The sequence below is a fragment of the Culicoides brevitarsis genome, chromosome 2, assembly GCF_036172545.1.
Source record: "Culicoides brevitarsis isolate CSIRO-B50_1 chromosome 2, AGI_CSIRO_Cbre_v1, whole genome shotgun sequence".
In the NCBI taxonomy this organism is placed as follows: domain Eukaryota; kingdom Metazoa; phylum Arthropoda; class Insecta; order Diptera; family Ceratopogonidae; genus Culicoides; species Culicoides brevitarsis.
In genome coordinates this window covers 27,696,095-27,723,159 of record NC_087086.1, presented here as the reverse complement: position 1 = coordinate 27,723,159, position 27,065 = coordinate 27,696,095, and the positions used below count along the sequence as shown (strand labels likewise).

General features: G+C 29.6%; 7 protein-coding genes across 7 annotated transcripts; 5 read left to right on the top strand and 2 right to left on the bottom strand.

Annotated features, from left to right (window-relative positions):
* Window positions 1–1,264: 1,264 nt before the first annotated feature.
* LOC134828874 (uncharacterized) lies at window positions 1,265–4,833 on the top strand. The gene is made up of 2 exons (XM_063841865.1): window positions 1,265–1,523; window positions 2,573–4,833. The coding sequence occupies exons 1-2, from the start codon at window positions 1,265–1,267 to the stop codon at window positions 4,291–4,293; spliced, it is 1,980 nt and encodes a 659-aa protein (XP_063697935.1). The 3' UTR covers window positions 4,294–4,833.
* Window positions 4,834–5,944: 1,111 nt separating this feature from the next.
* On the top strand, window positions 5,945–6,623 carry LOC134831582 (large ribosomal subunit protein mL54). The gene is made up of 3 exons (XM_063845340.1): window positions 5,945–6,112; window positions 6,183–6,325; window positions 6,392–6,623. The coding sequence occupies exons 1-3, from the start codon at window positions 6,019–6,021 to the stop codon at window positions 6,551–6,553; spliced, it is 399 nt and encodes a 132-aa protein (XP_063701410.1). The 5' UTR covers window positions 5,945–6,018; the 3' UTR covers window positions 6,554–6,623.
* A 728-nt stretch (window positions 6,624–7,351) lies between these two features.
* On the top strand, window positions 7,352–15,686 carry LOC134832040 (uncharacterized). Its single transcript, XM_063845928.1, has 3 exons — window positions 7,352–7,560; window positions 14,536–14,895; window positions 15,550–15,686. The coding sequence occupies exons 2-3, from the start codon at window positions 14,574–14,576 to the stop codon at window positions 15,603–15,605; spliced, it is 378 nt and encodes a 125-aa protein (XP_063701998.1). The 5' UTR covers window positions 7,352–7,560; window positions 14,536–14,573; the 3' UTR covers window positions 15,606–15,686.
* On the bottom strand, window positions 11,524–14,453 carry LOC134830428 (protein mitoshell). Its single transcript, XM_063843915.1, has 4 exons — window positions 14,337–14,453; window positions 14,165–14,267; window positions 13,161–14,106; window positions 11,524–12,477 (listed from the first exon to the last, which is right to left on the bottom strand). Exons 1-4 carry the CDS (start codon window positions 14,380–14,382, stop codon window positions 12,199–12,201), a joined length of 1,374 nt encoding a protein of 457 aa, XP_063699985.1. The 5' UTR covers window positions 14,383–14,453; the 3' UTR covers window positions 11,524–12,198.
* A 323-nt stretch (window positions 15,687–16,009) lies between the features above and the next one.
* On the top strand, window positions 16,010–17,201 carry LOC134830878 (CUE domain-containing protein 1). Its single transcript, XM_063844487.1, has 2 exons — window positions 16,010–16,621; window positions 16,683–17,201. Exons 1-2 carry the CDS (start codon window positions 16,151–16,153, stop codon window positions 16,893–16,895), a joined length of 684 nt encoding a protein of 227 aa, XP_063700557.1. The 5' UTR covers window positions 16,010–16,150; the 3' UTR covers window positions 16,896–17,201.
* A 262-nt stretch (window positions 17,202–17,463) lies between these two features.
* Window positions 17,464–20,109, bottom strand: LOC134830595 (major facilitator superfamily domain-containing protein 10). Its single transcript, XM_063844133.1, has 5 exons — window positions 20,014–20,109; window positions 18,934–19,948; window positions 18,757–18,867; window positions 17,991–18,047; window positions 17,464–17,917 (listed from the first exon to the last, which is right to left on the bottom strand). Exons 2-5 carry the CDS (start codon window positions 19,898–19,900, stop codon window positions 17,670–17,672), a joined length of 1,383 nt encoding a protein of 460 aa, XP_063700203.1. The 5' UTR covers window positions 19,901–19,948; window positions 20,014–20,109; the 3' UTR covers window positions 17,464–17,669.
* A 1,100-nt stretch (window positions 20,110–21,209) lies between these two features.
* Window positions 21,210–25,337, top strand: LOC134831263 (prion-like-(Q/N-rich) domain-bearing protein 25). Its single transcript, XM_063844942.1, has 6 exons — window positions 21,210–21,999; window positions 22,210–22,335; window positions 23,806–23,946; window positions 24,014–24,262; window positions 24,318–24,439; window positions 24,934–25,337. Exons 1-6 carry the CDS (start codon window positions 21,894–21,896, stop codon window positions 25,147–25,149), a joined length of 960 nt encoding a protein of 319 aa, XP_063701012.1. The 5' UTR covers window positions 21,210–21,893; the 3' UTR covers window positions 25,150–25,337.
* Window positions 25,338–27,065: the final 1,728 nt, after the last annotated feature.

Sequence of the window (27,065 nt, the reverse complement as noted above, 5' to 3'; positions counted from 1 at the left end):
AATTAAAATCTTTTAGAATTTTAAATTATTTTTTAATTAATTTATTTTTTTAATTTATTAATTTAATTAATCAATTTTTTAAAATATTTTTTATTTAATTTAATTTTAATTTCTTTTTTATTTTTAATTATTTAATTTTTTTAATTTTGAATTAATTTTTTATTAAAAATTGACCGTAAATTTTAAATTAAAAATAATCTAAAATAAAAAAAAACTCTTTTAAAAATATTAAAATTTATTGAATTTTCAAGGAAACCATTTAATAAACCCCAATAAACAGACAAATTAGTCCATTAACGTGTAATTTTTTCCCCAATAATACCCAAATAATGCCACTTGAAGAAACAAAATCGTATGACAATGTATTTATTTTTTTTTTATTTTCCATACACTTGATATTTATGGAAAAAACGCAGAAATAAACATAAACTTTATTAATTAGCTTATGTGGGACGCAAAAACGACGCTTCGTTGCATGTAACACATGTACAAATTTATGACGACTGTTCAATTTTTTTTTGTCATTTTTTGATAGTCTTGCTGGAATATTAATTTGAATCATATGTGGGGGACTCGACACCGGTTTTTAATTATTTTTTTGTGCTGCTCAACGGACTAGTCTTATGCCATTTTTGGGGCAATACGTTATTTTATGTGGGACATTTATCTAAATAGAACCGGCTTTTTCGCTATTTTATCGGATTTCGGTTGATGCCAAAGAGGTTGATGTCTCTAGAAAAAATTATTTGAAAAGAAATTCAAAAAAAAAAAATAAAAACGCTGATGCGCCTTATTGTCTGATGGTTTTTATTTCTTTGTCCGTGTGCCACGCCTCAAATGTGTTAACTGTAATTAGACACCGGATATTTTGTTGTTCCAACTAATATTTATTTATTTCAATTTTAATTCAAAATAACAGCATAACAATATAAACGAAGAAAAAAAAAGTACTTACTTGCCATTACACGAACCATGATTGATTATTTAGCAATTTTTGTGTATAAATATGAATTAAAATATTATTATTTTGTTGCATAGACAGTCTTTTTGTTTTCCGGTTCTCGACTTTTAATGCCAATTATCGAAAATGAAAGTTTTTTTCGTTCGTTTTGCATAAGATTTAATTGCTTGTTGTAGCCTCGCACTCGCATTGATCCAATTATCGAGCGTCATTCCCATTTTTTCACGCTTGGCTCCTTGAATGGCTTCTATTATGACAAAGTAACATAATTTGTAATAAAATTATTTTTTTTGCAGATACGAAATGGCAGCAATAGTTTACGGAGGAAGTCCTCGACACTCAAGCGGTCGTTCACACTCGCAATCGCAATCCAATCTGCAACAATCGCCTTACCACCATCACCATCAGCGACACTTGAGCGATCACTTTTGGGATAAGAACTCGAAACGGAAGTCTGCGGTCGAGATGCTGGCAGAGAGCAAGCCATTTTACGTCAAGTCGGAGATGGTTCTCGATCGGCATCAGCAGCTGAATGTTCGTGGAAGTAATTCGGCGTCGTCTTGTAAGTTTTTTTTCAACGTTTTAATTTTTTTAAATTATTTATTTCTTGGTTCCTTGAAAAAATAAGAAAAAAAATATTTAAAAATTAATCAAAATTAAAAAAGGGCTTTTCAAAAATTTTTATTTTTTTTTTTTTTTTTAACTTTTTTTTTTTTTTTTTTTTTTTTTTTTTTTTTTTTTTTTTTTTTTTTTAAAATTTTTTTTTTTAAATTTTTAATTTTATTTTTTTTTTTATTTTTTTTTTTTATTTTTTTTTTATATATTTTTTAAATTTTTTTTAATTTTTAGCAGTTTTTGGAATTTCAACAAATTGAATTTTTGAAAAAAATTTAATAAATTTTAAAAAATTTATTAAAAAAATTATATTTTTAATAATTATTTTTAATAAATTTTATTTCTTGAAAAAATATTGGAAAATAATATAAACAAAAATTTTTTTTATTTTGTAAGAATTTTCAATAAAAAAATATTATTAAAAAAAATTTTTTTAATTTTTAATTTAATTTTTTTAAAGTTTTTTGGAAAAAGTTTTTAAATTATTTACTTAATAATTTTAATTTAAAAAAAAAATTTTAATTTTTGAAGAAAAGTTTAGAAATAAAAAAAAAAAATTTTTTTTTAAGGCCGCTCCAAATGAAAATCAAAAAGAAATAAAAAAAAATAAAATGGGGGGGGGCAAAAAATTTATTTTGTAATTGTTCGAGAATTATTATTTTTTTTTTAGTTTTTTTTTAAATTTTTAAATAATTTAAATATTTTTTTTATTTAATTATGATTTTCAAAAGTAATTTGATTAACGATACAAAACAAAAAAATCTTTTAATTTAATTGAATTTTAATTTTTATTTAATTTTTTTTTAATTTAAGGGATTTAAATATTTTTTTTAATTTAAAGAAAAAAATCAATTTTAAATTAAATTCTTTTAAATTTAATTTTTCTTAAATTTTTTTTGTCAAAAAATAAATATTTAAGACAAAAGATTTAAAGATAAATTTAAATCACCCTAAAAAAAGAAAATTATAATTAATAAAATTTTATTTTTTTTGCAGTTATGATATCACCATCACGCACACTACCGCCTCAACATCGATCCACAAGTCGTCGCAGCGCCTCATCCGGCTCCGATCTCCTACAAACGAAGCTCCGCAAGTTACTAAATGCCGATGGCAAGGCAGCTGCGTCGTCGCAACATCACGCACACCACTTGTTAACCTCCCCCGAAATCTTAGGTCCAACCAAATATGGCAGTCACGGGCATCCGCGCGACACGCTAATCGGCAAATACGACACGTATCACGGCGCCAAAAGTCTCAGCATGTACCAGAAGAACTACCAGCAACAGTTAACGGTGCATCCCGAGCCCCAAAGTGACGTTTCCGTGTTTTTCCCAAGTGCATTTTTATCCCCGCAATCCTTGCCGCCGCATCCCGTGGGCGACGACGATCTCTATTCGTTCGCGGATGGCGCGAGCAGTGGTCTCGTCCTAACAGACGACTATCGTGCAATCAGTCCGCCAGCGGAATATGCCGAACACGTGAGTCCCGGCAATAATAATAAGGCATCGACGGCATCGCGTTATGACTATCAACGTTCGTATTCGCATGGCGGACAGGCAGTTGTCGAAACGGATGACGACGAGCAGAATTATTCACCTTCTTCGTACAATATTAACAGCCACAAGTCCCTGCCGGACCTCCATTCGCAAATAAGTCGTCATAGTCCGCATAGCGAGGCACTGAGTTGTTGCAGTCGCGGCAACCGATCGGGATCTAGTTCATTTAATCGCGATTCTGGCGGCTCTTCTGGGCATTACACGCATCGTTCGGAGCAGCAACAACAACAACAAGAAGGCGGAACGTTAATTGGAGCCATTACGGATTTCCGACGTGATTCTGGGAGTTCGACGCAACACAGTGGCAACTCGTATTACGCTTATGGCATCCCGCCTCTGCGCTATGATTGCATCGAATGTACGCGAATTCGCGATGACGCCGATAATTTGCTCAATTTTACGACGCCTGAGGTGCCGGAAGCGTTCCAAGATGACTACAACGAGAAGAAAAAGTACTACGACGATCGCAACGAAACGCGTCAATACTATCACTCGAGCTCCAAACACAGCGGCGATGCCCGAGGACCAACTTCCCTCTCTCCCCTGTCGCCATTGAGTCCCTTGTCGCCGCACAATGACGTCATTAGTCCCCCACTGGGCACATTTAAGCGTCAAAAATGCCTCCGGTTCAAGAGTCGCAGTCGATATTCGGCATCGCCTCGCAGTAGTCGCACCGGCGACGATGACCTCGATGACGACAAAAAGCCAATTTTACGCTCAAAAAGTGATATTAGTGATAGATATTGGAACCGAAATGTCCCGATAATGGATCATCATCAGAGTCTGCATGCGCAACATCATCGCGAACGGGAACGAGAGCATCGGGAAACGTCTCGCCTGCAAGCGGCACGCGGCAAATCCGAAAGTCTGAGCGAGCTGGAGCGATTTTTCGATCGTCTCGGGTTGGATGACAAGAATTTCCAGGAACATATTGCACCGAAAAGCAAGTCGACGTACAGCAGTGATGCCGAATCCGATCATTCGAGTACCGTTTTCTTCTCGGATGTCAGTACAGATGACTCGACACGACTGCCCGATAGTACAGATACGCAAGTTAATCCGGCGCTGTATCGTCCGAGCGAACCACCGTCAATTATCGAACGGAATGCGCGCATCATCAAGTGGCTATGTAACTGCAAAAAGGTCCAGATGCACTGAAAGGAGGCCCTCGTCTAAAAGACATCGAAATTTTACGAAAAAAAATCTCTTTAACTCTCAAAATGAACAACAATTATTAGAAATTACTCGTATTTAAGCGTTTTTTCTGACATTGACATGAACATTTTCGACTTACTTAACATAGATTCAATTATAAATGTTGACGAAAAAAATAATTAAATGTAACTCGAACTTCTTCACACACAAAAGTAGCCCGAAAAATCAACAAAACGTAGTTTCAATCAAAAAAAATTATAAAAAAAACACTAGAAACGATCAAAAACTTTTTTTAAAAATTTTTTTTGTAAATAATTTCAAAGATGCCTGAACAAAAAAGCATCAATAGCGACTAAAAACTACTTATTTCGATAAATCATGAATATTTGGTGTCTATTTATAAATAAATAACGATAGTCTATAGCGAGCATGAACTTTGAAAGCATGAGATACTCATAAAAGTAATGAAAAAAAACGAACTTTAACAAAAATTTTGTTTCTACACGATTTTTTAATGAAAATGCTTCTAAAGCAAAACCACCAGTTTAGGATTTTTATGCCTTAACGAACCCTGTTTGAAATTTTCAAAAAATTTTTATCGATTTTTTACAAAATAAATTTTACAACAAAAAAATTAAGTGTTCAAAAAATGTTCAATTTTTACGATGATCTAATCATAATGTTGATTTTTTATGAGTGTTTGTATAAGTAGTACAAAAAAGTAAGCTTTTAAAGCCCGAAAAATGACCTTTCAATGCCAAATTAGTTTTTAAAAAAAATTTATAAAAATTTCATTTTGTTAGAAAAGAAACGAATTTAAATTTTTGATGTTTTTCGTGTAAAAAAAATTATTAAGTTATAAAAATTTATATTTGTGATTGTTTAAAAAAAATTACACTTTTTATTATGACTACACATAAAATAAAATAATACTTAAACTAAGTAAAACACTAGAATATACTCGAAAAAAAAAACATAGTCTGGTTCTATTCCAATATTTTATGATTTTATGACATAATATAGCAAAATAATAATTAAAATAAAATAAAAAATAGTGAAAAAAAAAACGTAAAAAGCTAGTCTAACACACACGGAAAATTATTTAATTATTTCATCAGGCTAATTAATTAATTAAATGATTAATAATAAAAATTAATTAAATAAAAAAAATTAAAATTTGTCTTTTACTTTTGCTTTAATTGACGTATTTCGAACCCTGCTTTACTAAAATTAACGGGACTTTATCAAAAAAAAAAAAAATCATAATTTTTGACATTTTTTGAATTTTTTTCTGCGTTTATCAACTATGAAGGTAAGTTTTTCTGTAATTTTTAGGTTAAAATTACCTTTAAATTGTTTGAAATATATTTTTAGTATAATTTTGACAGTAAATCGGAGCAAAATTATCAAAAACGATGAAAATCAAAGAATTTTCCGCTTAAAAGAAATGAAACTTGATGTTGATAAAAAACAAAGTAGGAAAAAACTGAGCTAAAGAGCAAAACGAGGATAAAAATTCGTTAAATGGGTCTCAATTATCAATACGGAACAATAAATGAACCTTAAATAAAATATTTTTTTTCAACGAATTTCGTTCCTCGATGATTTTTAAAAATTATTCGACTCGACTCGTTTGTCATTTCGATTCGAACGTCTCAAAACAAAACTTTTGATGTGAAACTCATCAAAAAATTAAGAAAAAAATTAAAATTCACAAAGAAATTGAAAATGTCTCTAATAAATCGCTGTCTCACAGTCTCCATAAACAAATCCCAGTTCTCTTGGAATATTTTTAGGTCTTATGCAAAACCTCCAGCAGCAGGTAAAATCATTTTTCTTCTCGTTCCGGCATGACATGTGAATAAATTTTAATAAAAAATAATTTTTTGTAGGTGCAAAAGGAGGTGCCGCTAAAAAATTAGGTAAATTAGGACCAATTGTCGAGAAAAAAGTACTTCCAGTCGAAGAAGACACCAATAAATTAGTTAATTATGTGTGCGGAAGTAATATTATGACAAAAGGAGAGGATATTAAGGTACAATTTTTAAATTTTTTTCTTTGATTTGTGAAATTTTTCTTTAAAAAAAAATTAAATTTTTAGATAAAACCTGATTCTGAGTACCCGGATTGGCTCTGGAAGCTGCACACAGGACCACCAAAGCCCATTAGTGAGTTAGATCCGAACACGAAGGAGTACTGGAGACGCGTGCGAAGGGCAGCTCTTACGAGAAACAATACTTTAGCGGCCCAGAAACGATTTTAGTTAATTTCAGTTGGATTTTTTGTTCAAATAAAGTACAGTAGATTATTAAAATTTAACATTTTTCGTCTTTTTTAAAAATATTTTGAAAGGTTTTGACTTGAAATTAACGAATTTTTGCATAAATTTCCCTTTTTGAGTAGATTTTTTATAGAAAAATCTCAAAAAAGGAAAATTTTCATTAGAATTTGGAAGATTTTTATTTAAATTAAGCCTTGATTCGTTCATCAAGCCACCTGAAAGAAAAATAAAAGTAAGTTAAATAAATCAATCAAGCAAAGAAAAAAATATTCTCATAATTTTATTAAATTATGTGACACAAAAAGAGTGTCTTAATTACTTGAAATTCATCCAGCGTCTACAGAAATCATCATTAACCGTTCATCTTCGCCATAAATGACTTTTTTGCCTTCAGCTATTTTCAAAAGAAAAATTATCTTCATTTTTCACACAAATCACGTTTTCCATCAGATTTTAAACTAAAAAAATCAATTTTTGGCTTTAAATCTTTACAAAAAAAATTTTCCAAAAAAATTATTAAACTCAAAAGTTTTCTTAAAAGTCACGAGTTAACGAACGATTGCTCCATTGAAGCCACATTTTTCATGAAAATACGCATGTATTAATCGCATGCAGGTACAGGACTTGTACGGCGTTCAAGTGAGCAACAATTTCAAAATTTTACTATATAAAGCAGCTAAACACTCTGCGGTTGCTCATTTCATAAAAGGGACTTCAAGTGTTAACGTTGAAAATTGAAAAATAAAAATATTTAAAATTAAAATGAGTTTGAATCAGAATTTTATTTAAAAATAAATAAAAAAAATTAAAAAAATATTTTTCTTTAAAAAAAATGCTATCTTTCAATAAATCTATAAATTTTTAAATTATCCTGTGGAATAAATAATTTAAATTAAAATATTTTTCGTAAATATTTACTGTAAAAATCACAAAATATCCTCCAAATTTCTATCGGAGTTTAAATATTTCTGAAAATAAATAAAAAAAAGGTAAGAAATTTTTAGATTTTATTGTATTTGTGAATTAATTAAATAAAAAAAAATAATTGAATAAATAATTATTTTTAATAATTCAAAAAGTGAAAAGTGTTTTAAAAACGTTAAGAAAAAAAAATAAGAAAAATTTAATTATTTAATGAAAATCTTATTTTAAATATTTTTTTTCTTAAAAAATAACAAAATATTGATAAAAAAAAATTTAAAATTAGTTATAAAATTGAATTTGATTTTTTTAATTATTATTTTTTCATTAAAAAAATTAAATAATTCAAATTTAAATCGTTCATGACCACCAACACTATTTATTAGTTGGTCGAAAAATAAAAAAAAAAATGCTCTTGAAATGACAAAAATAAACTTCAGTGGGTTTTGTAAATCAATTAAAACTATTGTTGTGTAATTTTTAGATTTTTCCAATGTACTGATTTGAATGTTCTCTGACCTTTTAAACTATTTGTGTATTTATAATTGATGTGACCATCAAAATTTTTGATAGGTAGGAGGATACGTGACAAAAAACTGAGTTTTTCATCACCTTTTAAAATTTTTATTTTGTTCCATTCAAATTCGAGCAAAATAAAGCGCGAAAAATTGAATGAAAAAATTTCATTGTATTCTCAGCAAAAAACAAAATATCAATTTCATCCCAAAACTAAACCAAAAAGCTTTTAAAAATAAATTTAATTCTTTGTTGGAAGAATATAACTTTTACTTTTTATTAAAACAAATATGTTCCCATATCTTCTTGAAAAACTTTTAATTGAACCTAAAAGGTCTTTGTCATGTTTGAACTTTTAAAAATAAAAACAACTTCCTACATCTGATCGATTAAAAATTCATTCATTGCCCTCCTTAATTTCCCAGGAAGAACGTGTCAACAAGAGAAAATGACTCGTGCTAATTTTAAACAAACATTTAGACAAAATAAAACCCGCCAAATGCTCTTTTAATGTTTGTCCACAGCAAATATGTTTAGTTAAATTTATTTATGATGAAAGAAAAACAAACGCGATACCTGTTGCTTTCGCTCAAATTACACGACAAACGAAATCTCCCGAGGGCTTAACACCATTAATTTTTCATGCTCGATTATTTTCCGTCAAGCCCACGTAATTTCCTTGCTAACTTTCTTGCAAGATCACAAATGATATCATGATACACTTTAAATTGAATGATGATTTTATTTGCGCGCGTATAACGATAACAGTTGACACAAAAGATGAACGTACTCAAATTTCAGTGCATTTGTTTTTGTTTTATTATCTTTGAACTTTCACTCTCAAATGAGTAAGATATGAAATATGATAATAATTTTTGGGGATTTGTACAAACACGTGACTTGCAAATTTCCCAGAAAAGAAAAAAAATATTTTAAAAATAGGTCGTGGGAGTGCAGAGCCTTTTGTATAAATATTTAATGGAAAAAATTAAAAGTGAAAGCTTTAAAACGTTAAAATCATATGAATTCTTGTCTTAAATGAGGAACATCTAATGATTAAATGAATAAATAATGAGCCAAAAAAACAAGAATAATAATAAAAAAAAATGTTTTTCTTTTTTTTTTGCGAAAATAGAGGGTAAAAGAGTCCCCAGGTACTATTGTCGTGTTTTTCATTCATCAAATGATGCGTAAAGTATTTAAATAATGACGAATGTTTTGTTGTAAACATTTATTTATTTATTTGAGAAAAGTTGAAAGACCGATACGAGAATTTTGTTGAAAGAAACACTTGAGCGCATTATTTCTAATTTTCCTTAGCTCTTATGCGTTCAGCTTTCATTGTTATTTGAATTTTCCGTAGTATTTCTTTTGTTAAGGATTCTTCCGAAATTCTTAGAATTTTCTCACGTTTGAACATCAGTGTTCTGGGTACTTTTCTTTGTAAAAACTACCACTTCAGTTTTTGTTGAAAAACATTTAAGATAGGACGAAAATTATAGGTTCGAATTAAATTCATATTCTGAGTGACAAGGAAAATTAGATAAAGTCACCACATCACCCGATTTCAGCACTTCATCGAAAAAAAATGGCATGAGGTTTTTTGATGATTTTGTATTATTTAGGCCTAAACTAGTCCAAAAAACCTAAATTCAAAATTCTGGAACGAACCAAACGGATTTTCAACATTTTTTAGTGCATTTGGGTATATTCAAGTCCCTCTTTGACATACCCGATCTCACTAAAAAGGCATAGAAATACTTTCGCATAGAAATAGGTTCGTTCTAGAATTTTTAATTTAGGTTTTTTGGACTAGTTTAGGCCTAAATAATACAAAACCATCAAAAAACCTCATGCCATTTTTTTTCGATGAAATGCTGATATCGAGTAATGTGTCACCTAATTGTCTACTTAAGAAGAAAGAAATTGAAGATTCAGACATTTTGACGTCAAGAAGGTCATGAGTACATTGTTTAACTGGGGTAGCAAATTTAATAGCGAACAAGATTGGAGAACTCGAACTGGCTGAACGAGTTGTTTTTGTTGCAGGAATAAAATAAGACGAGCCACTTCCCTCTTGCACAGAATTTTCACAGAATTGACATCGTCGATATCGTCATTGTCTAAATGAAAAGGCTTGAATGGAGCTGCTATATCCTCGCGTAACTTCAGTTTCAGTTTGTTATAAGTGGGCATGACGGCTATTGGCTTACTTACTTACTTTACTTTACGCCTTGTCTCTTATCCGAAGATTCGAGACTGTCCTCATGTTGAGCAAAGGCGGTCCACGAATTGTCGCCATCTGGTTCGTCGATTCGCAAGATCTTTCAGATCCCAGAGGTTAGTCATCTGCCCCTCACCCTTTCTGATGATGTTGGCTTCTGAGAGTGTGGAGCGTCGCCAGGTGTTCTTAGGGCGACCTCGTCTGCGGCTTCCTTGCGGGTTATATACAAGGGCCCTGTTGCATACTTCCTCGGGATCCTTGCGAAGGGTATGCCCTTCCTAGGCTTTTGGCTTTAGAATCTTAATTTTTTTTCAAACTTTTTTTTGACATTTTTTTATAGTGTCGCTGATCGATAATAACGTTATGCGATGACCGAGGGTGAATTAAAAGTTTCGGGTAACGCGCAGTCCTTATCCGATCCTTATCAAAATCAGTCCTTTTTGAATAAGCGTCTGGGTCTTTTTAAAGATTTTTTTAGTGAATTTGAGGGTGATTTTTCTGTTTCAAATGTTGTAGACAGTATTGCTTAATTTTTTTTCTTCATAATTGTCTTTAATTTAATAAACGATTACTAAACAACATTTAAAAAAATGCTTAACAAACTCCAAATTTTTGAGCTTTTACGGACAGACATAACATATCATCTTAATTCAATTCCCAAAAAAAAATTCTATGAAAAAATGTTATTTTTTTCGACGTAATTATGAATGAAAAACGATGTATGTTGCTTGATTGCTCAATTTTTTGTTCCATTATTAAGAAATGTTGTCTGATTTTCAACGTTAATCGTATTCATTCTGCAAAAAAAAAAGTTTAAGAATATGTGTTAATGAGATGAGAAGAAAATATTTTGCAAATTACGAGAACAATGATGACGCGACGTGTGAAATTGAATAGTCATGGGAGATCTTCATGAAAAGGGAGAAAGTAAAAGGTTAAGAAGGATTGAAAAGGTCAAGTTTAAATAAATGTTCTTCATAATAAAATGTTAAAATTTGCTCAAATCATCCATTGGGTCAATTTATTAAACAAAATTTAAAGAAATACTCACCTGTTTGAATAACATTAGTTTAAATTATGTTCAAAATGTCCAGAAAATAATGAATTTCGTATCAAATTCTTTGAAATCCCTTGTTTTCTTAGAAAAAAAAATTAAAGATAACACAAAATTTTCCTCCATTACCGCTTTGACTTCTCCAATGTCACCATTACCCACATTCCTTCAGTAAGTTAAGGTCAAATTGTACTCCACCTGACCATGAATATCCGCTGATGTACGTAATGCAAGTCCTTTTGTTTCAAATTTTTTATTCAAATTTATAACGTGCAAACTTATAATCGTAACAAAACATAATTTTTCTCTCTCTCTCTCTCGTGTTGCGTTACACACATATTTTCAGTATTTATCGCTAAAACTAGGGAAAATTTTTATCATACACTCAATGTAAAATTTTTTTCTATGCTGATTCGTAATCGAAAGTCAATGCAAGTGCAACGTGATTAGCTTTTTAGCAACAAATGCAACTAAAATAGAGATTAGTTGTTTCAATATTTATAAATAAAGGAGGCACAAAAGGTGCAATGAAGAGTAAGAGTTGAATGATGAACTTTTCTGTTGATGAAAAAGTTTCCTTTTTTACTTTTCGCACTCAGCGTTCTTGAGTTTTGTTTAGTTTTTCGTGCGAAAAGAAAATCATGTAACATAAAATTTTACCTAACGGCGATGAATTTGAAGTGAATTTACATAAAACAATATCTTTACAGGATTTTTCACTTGTGATATTAATTAAAATTAAATTTTGGCTTACACGGTTTTCGCTTAGTTTTGATTTCTCACGAAGAATGAACGAGGATGATGACACATGCGGGTGTCGTCTAGCAAAGAAATAGTTTCAGAATATTTAATTTTTAACAGATACTTTTGGGGCGTGGGCGGACATTAAATGCTAAAATGTCAAGAATTGGGTTAGTAAACTTTGTCATGCGGACCACCGGTGATGTGGTTAAAATTCATGCCAGCAAAGAATTTTTCCGCGAGCATTTCTTCCAACTCGTATTCGAAGGAGTTCAAGCTCTTTGCCATCAAATGGTTCGATTGGTGTTGCAAGTAGACGTTGCCGCTGTACAGAATTTGACGTAGATCGTGTACGACTTCGTAGATGTTGAGATAATCGCCGACTTCGAGTTTGAAGACGATGGTGCGGAGGTCGATGTAGTTCGGAACGTATTTGGTGAAGCCTGGAAACTGTATAAAAATTGTTAATTTGATGGTTTTTTGTAAGATTTAAATTTATTTTAAACTTTTTGTCAAAAAAAATTCAAAATTTAATGGAACAATTTAAAAAAAAATGAAAATTAATCAAAAAACTTCAAGTTTATGAGGTTTTTATCATATTTTTAAAATATTTTTTTTTTATTTTTTTTTTTGAAAAAAAATCAAATAAAAAAAATTAAAAGTTTTTTTTTCAAAAATTTAAAAAATTCAATTAAGTTAATTAATTTAATTTTTAAATTAAATAATAAAAAATTTAAATTAAAATTTAAATTTTATAAATATTTAAAATTTTTTTATTTTTATTTTATTTTCCAAAATTTTAAAATATTTTATATTTTTTTTTTAATTTTTTTTTAAAAAAAAAAAAAAAAAAAAAAAATAAAAAAAAAATTAAATAAAAATTTTTGATTAAAAAAAAAAATAAAGTAAAGTAATTAAATTTAATTCTTTCAATTTTTATTGACAAAAATTTTTGAAAAAAATTTTAAAAAAAATTTTTTTTTAAAGTAATTTTTAAGAAGACAAAAAATTTTTTGACATTGATTTTTTTTTTTTTTTTTTTGAAAAATGCTGGTTGAAGCTTCAATTCAATTCGAAAAAAATTATGACAAAAAGTTTAAAATAAATTTAGATCGACCTGAAAAGAAACTTACGTAATTTTCCATGAAATGACTGGTGAAGAAATATTCGCCTTCCTTCAAATTCAAGATCTTTTCCAACAAATAGCGGTTCCAAGTGGCATGAAAGTCATTTTCGCGTGTCCAAATCGACTTAAGCACCGACATTTTCGAATAATCGTCAAGATCGACGCCACGTTTCGGCACATCTCCGCCACCAGTTGCTTGAAATCCGCGTAAATGCTGCATTTCCTCCTTTCTAGGACTCTCTCGTTTCAACAAAGGCTCATAAACGCCCGTTTTGAAGTACGTTCCTGCCTCATCGTGCTTCGCTTGGACACTTTCCGAGTTACTAATCAACACACTATTCTTCGAACTGCCCGATTTGAGGGAATCATTGCTCGAGCCGCCACTCACGTTCAGGTGATCCTCCTTGCTTGGCGTGTAATTTTGCGTGCGTTGACTTTGCACGAGATCATCGAGACCCGCGAACGACTTGATAAGCTGATCGATAAAGTCGATTGTGGAATCCTGCCACTTTTCGAAGGAAGCACAAAAATTGGGCGAATATGCGGAACGAACCTTTTGCAAGCCCTCCGATTGGTTGTTCGCGTAGTCCTTGATGATGATCCAGGCGTTGATGATGCGCGTAAAAACGAAAATAAAGTCCTTGACGGCCCAGGCGACACCTTGCGAGTTGATGTTGGCGATTACGTTGTCGGGGCGGAGGAGATCTTGCTTCAAACGGGCACACAAACTGTCGATTTTCTTGAAGCAGGGGCGTTTTTGGTGCGAAAGAGCGATTGTTTCGCCGACATCGCAGCCATTCAGAGCAATCCGAGTCAATTCATGCAATTGATCCTTCAAATTTGAGACGTCATAGTTCGGAACTTGGGCTGGCGGCGGATAAAAATGCGGATTGGAGTTGTTTGCGTTGGCAAACAGGCTCAATTGGGCATTCATTTGCATCATTTTCGCTAATCTACGGAAGAAAATCACATTTTTAGCTGGATTTTGGGAGAAAAACTGGGAAAACTTACTCAATATTCTGCGGCAAACAATAAAATTGGGGCAAATTGACGTTAGTTGGAACAAACATGGCAGTCGAAGGCAAAACAGCAGGCACCATAACCAAAGGAACATCTGAAAAAACACATTAAATCACGTTTAAACACAAAATCTCACGGAAATTCTTAAAGATCTGACACTCACTCTTATCTTGGCCATGAATTTTCTGTGGTTCGTTGCTTGGAATCATTTTATTTCAATTTTAAAACGTCTTTAAAACACTTTTCTTTAAAATTTTTTCCACCGGTAATGCTTAGGGTGTCTCGAACCCTTTTGCTTATCTGTCAAAAAGCATCATAGGATGTCCATTTTTACTAATTTTTCTTATTTTTTCTCATTTCAGTCCAATTTCATCCAGATATCAACCGAAAACCAACAAAAATGTCACGAATTTTCATGAATATTTTACTTTACGTCAGTTTCTTTGTCATTTGTGGCTGTGCGTACGTAAAACCACCAAGCTACGAGAATTATCAAGATCCCTCGATGCTCGTCGCTAATAAACTTGCTGATAATGCGTACGAGTATCAAGATGAACCCGTGGAACAGCCAAGACCGAATCTCCTGCAAACGTTGATGAACTCGAGAAATCCGGAAGATGAGCCGTGGATTCGTTTGTACAAAGCTGCGTTGCAAAATAACTGGCCCAACAATCAGGAATGGATCAAAAGTGTTCCGTATGGGAAACGTACATCGAATAGTTGTAAGTATTTAAGGGTTTTAAGGTTATGTAATCTGAAAAAAATTGAGGTTACATTCGAGAAATCTTCATGATCTTGTTAAATAACCTCAGAATTTAGAGGTAAACATCCAAAAATCCTTATTTTAGCAATTTTACGACAAAATTTTTAAGATTTATGAAGAAATTTTGTTACATAACCTCAAAGTTTAGAAGTTGGAATTCTAAAATCCTTATTTTTCGCAATTTTTATGAGTTTTTTTAGAGATCATGTGATATAACCTCAAAATTTAGAGGTTAGACTTACAAATTTCTCATTTTTGGCAATTTCCTAACACTTTGTGTCACATGACCTCAGAAAGTTTTTGAAATTTATGAATCGAAATTTCTCGTCTTATAACCTGATAAAATTTAAGGATTTTAGATCTTGTGATATAACCTCAAAATTTTTAGGTTAGAATCCAAAATTCCTCATTTTAACAATCTTATGGTAGAGTTTTTGAAATAAATGAAGTGATCTCTTCATATAACCTCAAAATTTAAAGGTCAGAATCCAAAATTTCTCGTTTTAGCAATTTTATGATAAAATGTGTGGAATTTATCAAGTGGTCATGTGACATAACCTCAAAATTCTTCATTTTTACGAAAATTTTAAACAAATTTCTTTAATTCTTTCAGACATGAGTATGTGCCACTTCAAGATCTGCAACATGGGAAGACGAAAAAAGTTTTAGATCAACATCGATGGAAGCAAAATGCATTCAGTAGCTCAAATTATCTCAGCTTTTGACCGCGCAAAGCTTGTATGTTTGATGATTTATTGTAAAAATAAAGAATTTTATCTATAAATTAATAAAAATTCCGAGTTTTTATTCAATTTTTGGCTCAAATTTTACTAAAATTTCATTTTTGCTTTCAATGCTTGAAGAAAATCGAATCTGAAATTTGCGTGAGATCTGCTGACTGAGTTACCTTCAAAAAACGGTTGATTTTTAAATATCCATATGGATGCCAGCTCAAATACTATCCACTAAAATGAATCAACCAATCAGAGCATTGTGCATCCAATTCGAACGTTCTTATTGGATTTTCTCGCAACTCGTCCCGTGATTGGTTAATGTCTTTGCTTATACAAAGAAATCCGTAAAAAAAATCGCAAAATGACAAAGTGCAAATAACTCTTGTCTCTAATCCCCCTGCTAAGCTCTTTTATCTCTCCATTCACACCGCGCACTAAATCTACGAAAGAAAGCCAAAGAAAAGTTTTTAAGTCCTCAGGATGGCAACACAAAATCTCGAATTCTCCCAGGCGATGTCTGACTTCGCGACAATGTTCCCCGAGTTCGACAGTGATGTAATTGAGGCAGTTTTGCGAGCCAATTCGGGTGCCGTGGACGCCACAATTGACGCACTGCTGCAAATGAGCACGGACAATCACAACGAGAAGCTCCGCAATGAGCTCGATGGAGGCGCAACGACAACGACAGACGGCAAAGGTGCCCCCGACTTGATTGCAACAAAACCAGCAAAGTCATCGAACGGCGGCGAAACGAACGGTGTCAAGGCAAAAATACCGCCCGCACACAGTACAGCAACAAGTAAACGATGGAATCCGCCAATTTTGGGTCCGTTGCCGCCGGGTTTTCTGCGACTCGCAACTACGCAATACGGCGACGTGAGTTTGGATGACGAGCAATTTGCCGAAATGCTGCAGAATGAGGAGTTTATGAATGAATTGCGATGGAATAAGGTAAGAAAATTGCATTTTAGGCAAGTTTTTATCAATTTTTTTACACAAAAATCACTTTTAGGACTTTTTGACTGCCTTGGAAAAGGACAAAGTACAGGATAATTTGGCATTTAAGGATCGTCTGCGGAACATGGGCAAGACATCGCGCAAAAAATTCCTGCAATTAGCTCGAGTGTTCACCTGGCAACGCAACAAGAAGCCTCCCGTTAACTCAGGTCTCTTGCAGGAGGAGGCAAGTGATGAAGATACAGATCTGAAAATTCGAAAACATTAAAAAAATGCATTTTCCTTAAAAAAAATTTTAAACACAAAAAAAAATATTTCTAGTCAGTCGATACAACTTGTGTATTGCCAATATGAACAAGAAATTGTTCAAGAATTATATTAAAATATTGATAAATTAAAATTAGGACTGTAAGGATGTTAAAGTAACGGTATTGTATTGAATGTACTTTTGTTTTTATTGCGAGAAATTGCAAGAATTAATATTTATTATAATTAAATTTAGAAAATAAATACAAGATAAAGTCTCGATTTAAAATTGCTTTTGAAATATTTTTTTTTTAATTTTATTTTTATGTCTTAAAAAATTAAATAAAAAAATATTTTGAATTATTTTCGATAAAATTTTACAAAAATATTTTTACAGGATTTTTTTTAAACATTATTTAATAAATTATTTTTTTTAAATTCTATTATAAATATTATTATTTTTTCATTTTAAGATTTAAATAATTTTTTTTCAAAAAAAAAATTAATTCGATCGAAATTTTACGATTTTCTATAAATTTGTACCAATTTTTTATTTATTTATTTTAATTACGAAACAAAAATATTTTTTTAATAAATTTTATTTATTTAAAAATTAATTATAATATTTATAAAATATTATTTTTATTTATAAAATACATTTTTTATTTATAAAAAAAATTATTTAGTACGTACAAAAATATTTGTTCCCCTTAATACCTCTTATTTAAAAAAAAAATATTTTAACAATAAAAACAATAAATAACGGTTCATACAAAAAAAAATTAAGACACAAATACTAATACTGTATTTTTTGCGATAAATTTAATGATTGCAACGTTAATGCTGGATAAAACAGCATTATTCCCCCAACGACGTAAGTCACTTTTGCACCAAAACTCCAAAAGCACAAGGAGGCAATTATTGGACCAACTGCTCGAGCCAGAGCTCCAATGGAACGGAAAATTCCCAAAATGGATCCTTTTTGATCGAAACTGCCGTATCTTGATATCAGGGTTGTTAAACAGGTCACGACAAAAGCGGTTGCTGTAAAAAAATATTATTTTTGTGGTCAGCAAAAAAAAAAATAATAAATAAATAAAGAGGTAAATAAACTTACATATGGCGAAAAGTACCATTCCCGCATACAGCATGAAAGAGTTTTTGGCGAAACCAACTGTGGATGAAAAAAATCGTTTTTAAAATATAAATAAATGTGACGTATAAATAAATAAATTGCTGATAAGAAAAATAAATGAAAGCGTGAAAGTTGAAAATAAATATTTTTTGAATAATTTAAAATTTTCCATCCGAATTTTTTAATATTTTTTTTACAATTTTTTAATTCAAATGTATTTTTTTTTTCTTTTCTTTCTGAGTTATCTTTTAAGTAGAGATTGAAAAAAAAAATTTTCCACGGGATCATAACTAATTTTCCAAAATAAAATTTATAAATTTTCTAACCGATATCAGTCAAAAAATCTTTAAAAATACGTAAAAATCGTCCAAATAATATAAAATTTAAAATAATTAAAATTAAAAATTTTCAATTTTTTCTTCAAAAATTAAATAATTTTGCGAATCGTTAAAAAAATTATCAAAAATCGACGTTCAATACTATTTATTGCCATATATGGCCATAATTAAATTATTGTTAGAAAAAATTATGGAAAATAAATAATTGTCGAGGGTCATTTACTCGGTAATGGGCTTTTAAACCTTTTATACACAGTTATTTGGCATTTTTTGAAAGATTTTGTTCTAAAAGATGGCTTAGAAACCAAAAAAATGAATTTAGGAGCTTTAAAATTTAAATTTTTATCCGAAAATTTTTAAACTTTCACAAATTCTTTAATTTCCTGATAAAATTTGGTTCAAAATCTTACTTATGATGAATGACGGAATAATTAGATACAATCCAAAAACAGCCGATTTTTGTGACAAATTTGGAGATAATCTCCTTACAACACCTCCTTGCAATATTGTCATAATTACTCCTAAAAAAATTAATTAAAAATAATTTTATTCTTTGAAAAAATTTTAAAAAATAATTTTTTTCTTACCCGTAGTGAGGAACATTTTCGCCTGATCAATCGAAGTATAATTAAAATGATGATACATGAGGAATGTTATCGTAAATTCAAGTCCCGAATAAATAAATAAATACACAAAATAGATAAAACTGATTCTTTTGAGATCATCCAGGTCTCTTCTACTCAATCCTTTAACTTGCACATATGTGAACAAGGATCTGATGTTGATATAATGCGTTGCTTGTGACAAACTGTCAAACAGTTGTTTTGATCGTTTTTCTCGCGGAAGGCTTTCTTTTAAGCAAAATACAACAAAAATTATATCAGCAACCGCCAAAATCATCGCAAAAATTGCCGGATAGTAAAACCACTGCTCCGCCGATTTATCACTAATTTTTGAAAAAATCGCTCCAATCATCGGTCCAACGATAAATCCCAACGAAAATGCGATTCCAACGAGAGCCATTCCCTTTCCTCGGGTTTTTTGATTTGTCATGTCTGTAATAATGGCCATACTTAACGAAATATTTCCTTTACTCAAGCCTCCAATAAATCTCGCCAACACGAAAATTCCAAAATTTCTCGAATAGGCCCACAATAAGTACGATGAAGCAATTCCCACGAGACAAATTAACAACACAGGCTTTCTTCCGTGAACATCACTAAGCGCTCCAACGATAGGCGACGCCACAAATTGCAAAAAACTGAACATTGAGCCCAAACATCCGCCAAACAGGACAGAATTAAATTTCGTTGGGATTTGCATGAATTCTTGGAACGACCGGATGCTGCTCGATAAATAGCTGTACAGGCCATTTTTGTCGTGTTGTTCGTAATATTCCAAAAGTGACGGAAATAGTGGGAGTATCAAAGTAAAGGAAAGGAGATCCAGTAACATTGATACAAAAACGATATAAACGCCGGTTGGAGTCTTTTCTGTTGAATCTTTTCCTTTTTTGTCGCCATTCGTGAGTATTTTTTCCTTCGTTGCTGCCATGATACTGTTACAATTGCATTAATTTATCACAATGTGGAATGTATTTAACTAAAAAATAATAAATTAAAGAATTAATTAATTCATGAGGGGAAATAATTAATTGAATTAATTACGTTTAGAGTGCGTAAATTTAATTTTTTAATAGTGCTGTATCAAAAACTTAAGTTAACTTTATACATCTTTTACTTTCTAAAAGTGTTTATTTTTGTTATTCAATCACTGCAGAGGCCGGTACAAATTTAAAAAATGTTTTCTGGTTTCCGAGATTTAAAAAAAAATTTTTTTTTTGCTCAAAAATTATTAATTAATTTTAAATTATTTAATTAAATAAACCTTTTTTTTAATAAAAATTAAATAAATTTATTGTAGAATTTTTGAAAATATTAAAAATTAAATTAAATTCATTAAATTTTTGAATAATTAAGTAAAATTTTAAGCTTAAAGTGGCCTTTTTTATTAGTTTTTGGATTTATCGAGTGTTAAGTAGAAGAAAATTACAATTTTTCCTAATTTTGAAAATTTTTCTTTATAAATTTTGAAAAAAAGAATCAAAAAATTAATAAAATTAAAAGCTTTTCACAAAAATTTTAAAACATAAGAAAAAATTGACTTTTAAATTGATTTTTAAAGAAAATTTGATCTCTTTTTAAAATATTTTTTCGGACCCGTATACTTCGTGCTACCCATCGAAGTATTTTTTTCTTTTCAAAAGCAGAAATCAACAGTTATAAAATGCAATAAATAAAGTTTTTGAAGAAAAAATGAAAAAAAAAATTTCATTGATTCTTAAGTTTTGAAAAAAATTCTTGAGAAAATTTCTATGAATTTACTAAACATCATCCCAGTTTTTGTACTCCTGAACCTTCTTAGTAAAAATGTTGACATACTTTAAAAATCCCAAAATAATTATTGAGGCAAAACTTAAGCCATAGCATTAAAAAATTTTTATAGCTCAATTTTATACTTTAAATATTTTTAAAAATATTTATTATTTTTATGATGATTCTTATTTTTTTTATTAAAAATTTTATTTTATTTTTTTTTTATAAATTTTCATTAAAATAATAAAAACATTTATAAAATTTCAAAAAAAATTATTTTAGGAGAAAATCGAAAATATTTTCTTATATTCTATCATCCTAAGAGGTACCCTACAACAAATTTCGCCCCAGTATAAATTTTCAACTCAAACTTTTTTAATAGGCGGTCTCGAGCTCGCAAAACATTTAAAAAGTGAATTATAAATAAGTAGTTAAATTTTTGTTTTTGTATTGAAAACCGCTTGTTAACATACGAGACGAGACGAGCATTATATTTACTTAATATGTACTCCATATATCACAATTGAGTAAACGAGTGAAGCCAAATCTATTATGAATATGATATTTATTGAATATCACGTATAAAATACTGCGACGTACCTATAGATGAACCATTAAGTACATTCAAGTACAACGAACAAAAAAATAGTCCAAAATACCTATAGGAACAATACTAAATGACGATGATGTATTTATTTACATTTTGCCATTCAGACTAGTAGTAAACCCAACTCGTTCAACTATGAACTCTTAGTTTAGCTAGTACAGGCGACGAAACACTAACAAAATTGGAAAACATCTTCTTTTAAAAATTTCTTTAATTCGGACAGTATTTAAACAATTAAAATTAATTTTTATCCGAGTTTTGATCAAAATTAAATTTGGTGCCGTTATTTATACAGAAAAAAAAATTGTGTTTGTCTCGTAATTTGAATCTTCAGTGTTTTTAGAGGTCAACGATATCAAATGAAAATAATAATAAAAGAAAAGAAATGAAAATATAAAATTTGGAGAAATTTGTGAATTATTTACAGTTATACAATAAATTACGCATTATAAGAAACGATAAAGTGCGTAAAACAAAAATGGCAATATTGAAAAGATAAAAAAAATCGTAAAAAGAAGATGATTGACTTATACTTATATTTGAAGAACAAAAGAAAACAGTTGTAATGTGCGGAACACATCTACAAATAGCTGTTTTTTTAGTTTTTGTCTTGCAACAGTTTACTTGTCAAATAATAACGAATGATGGAGTAATCATCCAAAGTAACAGAAGTACGTGTTCTAAAATTTTTTATGTTTTTTTTCGCTCGATTTTTATTAATACCGAAACCATCGGATGTAAATCATAAAAAAAATAAGTATATCGATCTAACATTAGTAGTTTATATAAGTACGACACGTGTGTATATATAGATATTGTATTGTATAATAATAATACTTAATACTTAACAACAATTGACCTGATTTTGATTGTTCCCGTAGAAACGGCCAATACGTGTATCACCAATGCAAATTGTACGTCAAATGCGTTTTGTGAATTTGGACAATGTATTTGTCAAGAAGGTTTTTTCATTGTTGAAGAAAATAGATTAAAAACATGCCACAAAGGTGCGTATATTTGTTTGTTTAATTGAACTGATTAACATGAACTTAAGATATTTTATGGCGCCATTCATTTATGACGTTGGTTGGTAAGGTCAGGGAAATGCGGGAGAAATGATACTAAATTCTCATTTTTTATTTTTTTTTTCGCCAATAGATACATGGTTTGGTTGGGTTGACGTAAACATGGGGAAGGAGGTCCACTTCAGTGTCATAAAACTTTTATCGAATGATATAATTCATATTTTGGTTCTTTGAGTTGTTATTGTTGATGTCAGGTCCATCTTGCGATGATTTGGGCAGGAATACTTTTAAACGTTCAAATTTATTGCACTTTTCACGTAATTCAATGCGTTTCTTTTAAACTCTTGAATACTATCACAGTCTGTTTTATATTGTTTCGATATTTCATTAAAAAGTCTGACACCTTTGTACCACACTGAATATTGTTCATTGAATGAAATTTCTTGTCTCTAATTTCATAAATGATATGGTTGTAGTTGCTTTTACTAATGCCACAATATTTAATACAGAATTGAAGTATCTTACATGCTTCGACTTATTGTGACTGAAACAGTGGTGCAAAATATTGAATTGACGCATACGTTTGTTTACTGTTTCGTGTCTACTCATGATGTCTTTATGTAGTTGATCAGTAGCTTCATTTGGCAAAATAAAATATCGATAGTTCTTATATCCTTTGTCAGCCAGCTCTTTTTTTTCAATTATAAAAAGGGACTAACAGCCAATTCCATAAGTCTTGCCAATTCAAAGTCGGAGAACGAGCTACAAGGAACACGAAAATGCGCCTAGACAATTTCTCTATTTCGAATCGAGATGTCTTCCTCAATCTTGCTGCCATAATAATTTTGAAGCTCAATTTTCGAAATTGCGCTCTACCGCTTTTCCCTCAACACTTCTCAATTTTTACAAATATGAACCGCCTTTTTTTAATTTTTCATCATTGCAAAAAAAATCATACATATCTATAGCTTATTTTACTTTTTCTTCTTCTAAAAAATGAAATCGTAATTTTGTGGGTTCCTATTTTTCGTTCTTTTTTGCAAAGAGGTTTTAAACGCTTTTTTCGTCAATTCTGTAGAAATAGGCGTATTCCAAATATAAATATTCTGTACCTTGTCTAGACTCCAATGGGAAATAATTTTCTCTTTAAGGCTCTTGTGTGCTGAAAATCATCACTTTTTCAGTAGCATAAGTCTTTGGAGCTTAATAAAATTTTTGAAATATACTTAAAATATTTAATTTTTAAGATTTTTTAGAAAATTCATCAAAATAAATCTAAAAATATTCAAAAGGCTGTAAGAGTCTTCAGCCTTACTTGTAAAATGACCCCCTCCTCAAATTTTTATCTTTTTGTGATTTGGAACTCCTCCTTAATTTTATATATGAATGGCGCCTACTTCAAAACTTTCTTTCTTGCTTCATGAAAAACATATAACGGCATTATTTTTTCAGTTGCCACAAAAATCGGAGAGCCATGCGTTCATCGCGAAGCTTGTCAAATATCGTTTGGAACGGAAGCTGATTGCATAAATAGCACATGCAGGTGCAAACCAAATAGTCATTTCGATGGAGGTACTTGTTACAAAAATGCATGTAAGTTACACTTATCTCTCAATAACTTGCGAATGATGTTGACTAACTCATAATTTTCACAAACAAGTGATTGGCGAATACTGCAAAGTATCCTCCAACTGTCTTGGCAATGACACTGTTTGTCGTTCCGGAAGGTGTCAATGTCCTTTTTCAAGTCATACAAATGCAAACCGGACTTCTTGTCACAAAACAACGTATTTGGGAGAGCCGTGCTCGATGAACGAAGAATGCATTACGGAAAATTCGATGTGCTTTGAAACTTGTATTTGCCGCGCGGGATACATTATGAATTTGGAGAAAAACGGGTGTCTTAAAAGTAAGTTGATTGTTTTAAAAGGGATTTGAAATTTGAATTAAAATTTTTTTTGTAGTTGCGTCTAAATTATACGATAGCTGTAATATTGATGACCAATGCCTTACAACAATTGGATGTTCAAAATGTGACGAAAATAATACTTGTGTTTGTGCAAAAGGGTATCATGATGTGAATTATGTGAGTATTTTTTGTTTTTTAACTTTTCGTAATTTATTTTTAACTTTTTGTCTTTTTTCTCATTCGAAAATTAAAAAAAAAAAAAAAAAAAAAAAAAAAATTTCTTGTGATTTTTTTGATAATTTTTAATACTTACCTAATTTAAATTTTAATTAATTTCTCTGTTGAATTTTATTTTTTAAAAAATACTTTTTAAGTAAAAGCTATGTAAAAATTTTCATTTAAAATAATTTTTTTAAAACATGTATTTTTAATTTTATTTAATTTTTGCATTTTCTTTGAATAATTTTTAATTTAATTTTTTTTATGACAATCGACTTACTAATTTTTTGTAAAATTTTTCAAATTAAAAAAAAATTAAAAATAGAGAAAAATTAAAAAAAAATATATTTCTCCCATTTTTGAATAAGGCAAAGGACAAAAAGTTAAAAATAAATTACCTACAAAATTTTTAAAAAAATATTATTTTTTTTTTTACATTTTTTCTTAATTAGAAATGCGTTTCATCGACATTGCTTGGATTTCGATGTGATCGTTCGGAAAATTGTATAACGCCCAACGCGGAATGCAAATTTGGTATTTGTGCTTGCAAAGAAGGTTTCAAAAAATTCCATGGACAGTGTTCATCCTCACCAAATAAAAATATGCAATTTTTGTATATTTTACTATTAGTTCCGATTAGATTTTACTTAGAGTCTTTTTATACTTAAAACATGTACCAGTAATTTTTATATTTGATTTTAGATGCCGACTAACCAAATATTTCGTATACAAACAGTGCATTAAATATTTTAGATTTAAGTTATTTATTTATTGTAAAAAAATGATTTTATTTTTGAATTTTTAATTGAATTTTTTTTTAAATTTTAGAGTCAAATAAGAGAAATAAACGCAAAAATCCTAAGTACTTAAATTTAATTTTTTTTTCTGGTGAGCTCATCGAATATGACTCATAAGGTATCCTTAGAATCATTTTAAAACAAATAAAAACGAAAGTTTTTGACTTTTGACCATCAGTTAATCTTTGAACATTGTGAAATAAATACCGAAAATGGAATCAAAACGTTCAAAATGTGAGGAAACCTTAAATGTTTTGTGTAATGTTTGTGGTTTATTTACTCCTGAACGTAAAGATTCTCATAAAATTCGACGCAATTTTACGGAAAAGGCGAAAAATCGATATTTTCAATTATATGGAATGAATCCCGTACTAGATAAAAATTACGCACCAAAAATTATTTGCCGTCCTTGCTACACTTTTTTAACTGGAGCCAAACACAGAGTTCAATACAAGAGACCGATGATTTGGAAACAACCAGCGGAGGACCATAATGATTGTTATGCTTGCAAAACTTCACTTCTAGGAGCGAAATTTAATTTTCGTCATAAGGAAAAGTTCTATCCGAAACAGAGTCTGGATCTTGCATCAGAAGTGGCAATAAAAGCGACTTAGAATTTAATAAAAATAAATTAAAATATTTAAAAATAAATTTAAAAAAAAACTTTTTTTGATTTAAAATTTCCTGAAGTTTAAGAAATGAAGTCTCTTAGTCCATTTTTGTAATTTTTTTTAATTGATTTTTTGAGAAATTTTGTGCAATTTTAAGAGTTTCACAATATTATTTTTGCAATTTCATCACGTGACATTGCACAAAATGGTTCAATGTCTTGTCAAGTTAATTGTTGTTTGTGTATTGCACATTAAAAAGCAATACTTTCATTCATTAAAATTTTGTTTAAAGTTCACATTTTAAATCAGAAATATTTTAAAGGATAAATTTTCATCACAAAAAGAGGTTTTTAATAAAATTATCATAAATTTGTGACTTTTTATTAGATATTTGTCTCTTTTTATTAATTTTTGTTAATTTTGACTCATTAAAAGTTCAAATTTTGTGTCAAAGATTTTACTAAAGTAAATTTTTGGCTTAATTTCATCACAAAAAGGCTTTTAATGAAATTTGTAATCAATTTGTAGCTTAGTTAGATCAAACTTATGATTAAAATTCCAATTTTTATTAATTTTGACTTATCAAAGTTTAAATTTTTAATACTTAACACTAAAATTTTTCACTTTAAATATTATTTTTATGATAAGTTTTAATTTTTTTAAAATTTATGTAATTGAAAAATCCTTTAAGCTAGCTTCATATTAAGTTTTTTTAAATGAAATGCGATTAAAATATGAATTTTTAGACTTAAGGACACATTTTTTTATTAAACGTACACATTTTTACTGATTTATTTAAAATTTTACGTTATATTCTTCATAAAATTATTTTTAACAATTCTCTTTTATCAGAATTTGAGTAAAACTTTTTAAATTTTCTTGAATGTTTTAATGTAATTCCTTTTTGAAAGATAATTTCTTAATATTTTATTAAAATTTAAAAAAAAAATTGAAAATTTAAAACTTTTTTTCTTCTTATTTTCAGATTTTTTAGTAGAATTTTATCGATTTAGAGCTAATTTAATGTTTTTCACACGAAATTTCACCACAAAACCGCAAAATAAACAAATTTCTTCCACAATTCTCTGCCTGCACCAACAACACATTGTGAAAGATGAGTCAAAACGTCGTTAAAAATTTAACATTATGAAATAAAACCGAACTATTCATGCATTT

Bases quoted from the DNA above. Each gene is read 5' to 3' on its own strand.
- LOC134831263 (XM_063844942.1), top strand. From the start codon at position 21,894: ATGTGCGGAACACATCTACAAATAGCTGTTTTTTTAGTTTTTGTCTTG. The intron at 23,947-24,013 runs GTAAGTTACACT...TTCACAAACAAG, and splicing joins TACTTGTTACAAAAATGCAT to TGATTGGCGAATACTGCAAA. The intron at 24,440-24,933 runs GTGAGTATTTTT...TTTCTTAATTAG, and splicing joins GGTATCATGATGTGAATTAT to AAATGCGTTTCATCGACATT.
- LOC134832040 (XM_063845928.1), top strand. From the start codon at position 14,574: ATGTCACGAATTTTCATGAATATTTTACTTTACGTCAGTTTCTTTGTC. The intron at 14,896-15,549 runs GTAAGTATTTAA...TAATTCTTTCAG, and splicing joins GAAACGTACATCGAATAGTT to ACATGAGTATGTGCCACTTC.
- LOC134828874 (XM_063841865.1), top strand. From the start codon at position 1,265: ATGGCAGCAATAGTTTACGGAGGAAGTCCTCGACACTCAAGCGGTCGT. The intron at 1,524-2,572 runs GTAAGTTTTTTT...TTTTTTTTGCAG, and splicing joins AAGTAATTCGGCGTCGTCTT to TTATGATATCACCATCACGC.
- LOC134830878 (XM_063844487.1), top strand. From the start codon at position 16,151: ATGGCAACACAAAATCTCGAATTCTCCCAGGCGATGTCTGACTTCGCG. The intron at 16,622-16,682 runs GTAAGAAAATTG...AATCACTTTTAG, and splicing joins ATGAATTGCGATGGAATAAG to GACTTTTTGACTGCCTTGGA.
- LOC134830428 (XM_063843915.1), bottom strand. From the start codon at position 14,382: ATGATTCCAAGCAACGAACCACAGAAAATTCATGGCCAAGATAAGA. The intron at 14,107-14,164 runs GTAAGTTTTCCC...TTTCTTCCGTAG, and splicing joins TGTTTGCCGCAGAATATTGA to ATTAGCGAAAATGATGCAAA. The intron at 12,478-13,160 runs GTAAGTTTCTTT...ATTTTTATACAG, and splicing joins GTCATTTCATGGAAAATTAC to TTTCCAGGCTTCACCAAATA.
- LOC134830595 (XM_063844133.1), bottom strand. From the start codon at position 19,900: ATGGCAGCAACGAAGGAAAAAATACTCACGAATGGCGACAAAAAAGGA. The intron at 18,048-18,756 runs GTAAGATTTTGA...TTTCATCCACAG, and splicing joins TATTCCGTCATTCATCATAA to TTGGTTTCGCCAAAAACTCT. The intron at 17,918-17,990 runs GTAAGTTTATTT...ATTTTTTTACAG, and splicing joins AATGGTACTTTTCGCCATAT to CAACCGCTTTTGTCGTGACC.
- LOC134831582 (XM_063845340.1), top strand. From the start codon at position 6,019: ATGTCTCTAATAAATCGCTGTCTCACAGTCTCCATAAACAAATCCCAG. The intron at 6,113-6,182 runs GTAAAATCATTT...AATTTTTTGTAG, and splicing joins TGCAAAACCTCCAGCAGCAG to GTGCAAAAGGAGGTGCCGCT. The intron at 6,326-6,391 runs GTACAATTTTTA...TTAAATTTTTAG, and splicing joins CAAAAGGAGAGGATATTAAG to ATAAAACCTGATTCTGAGTA.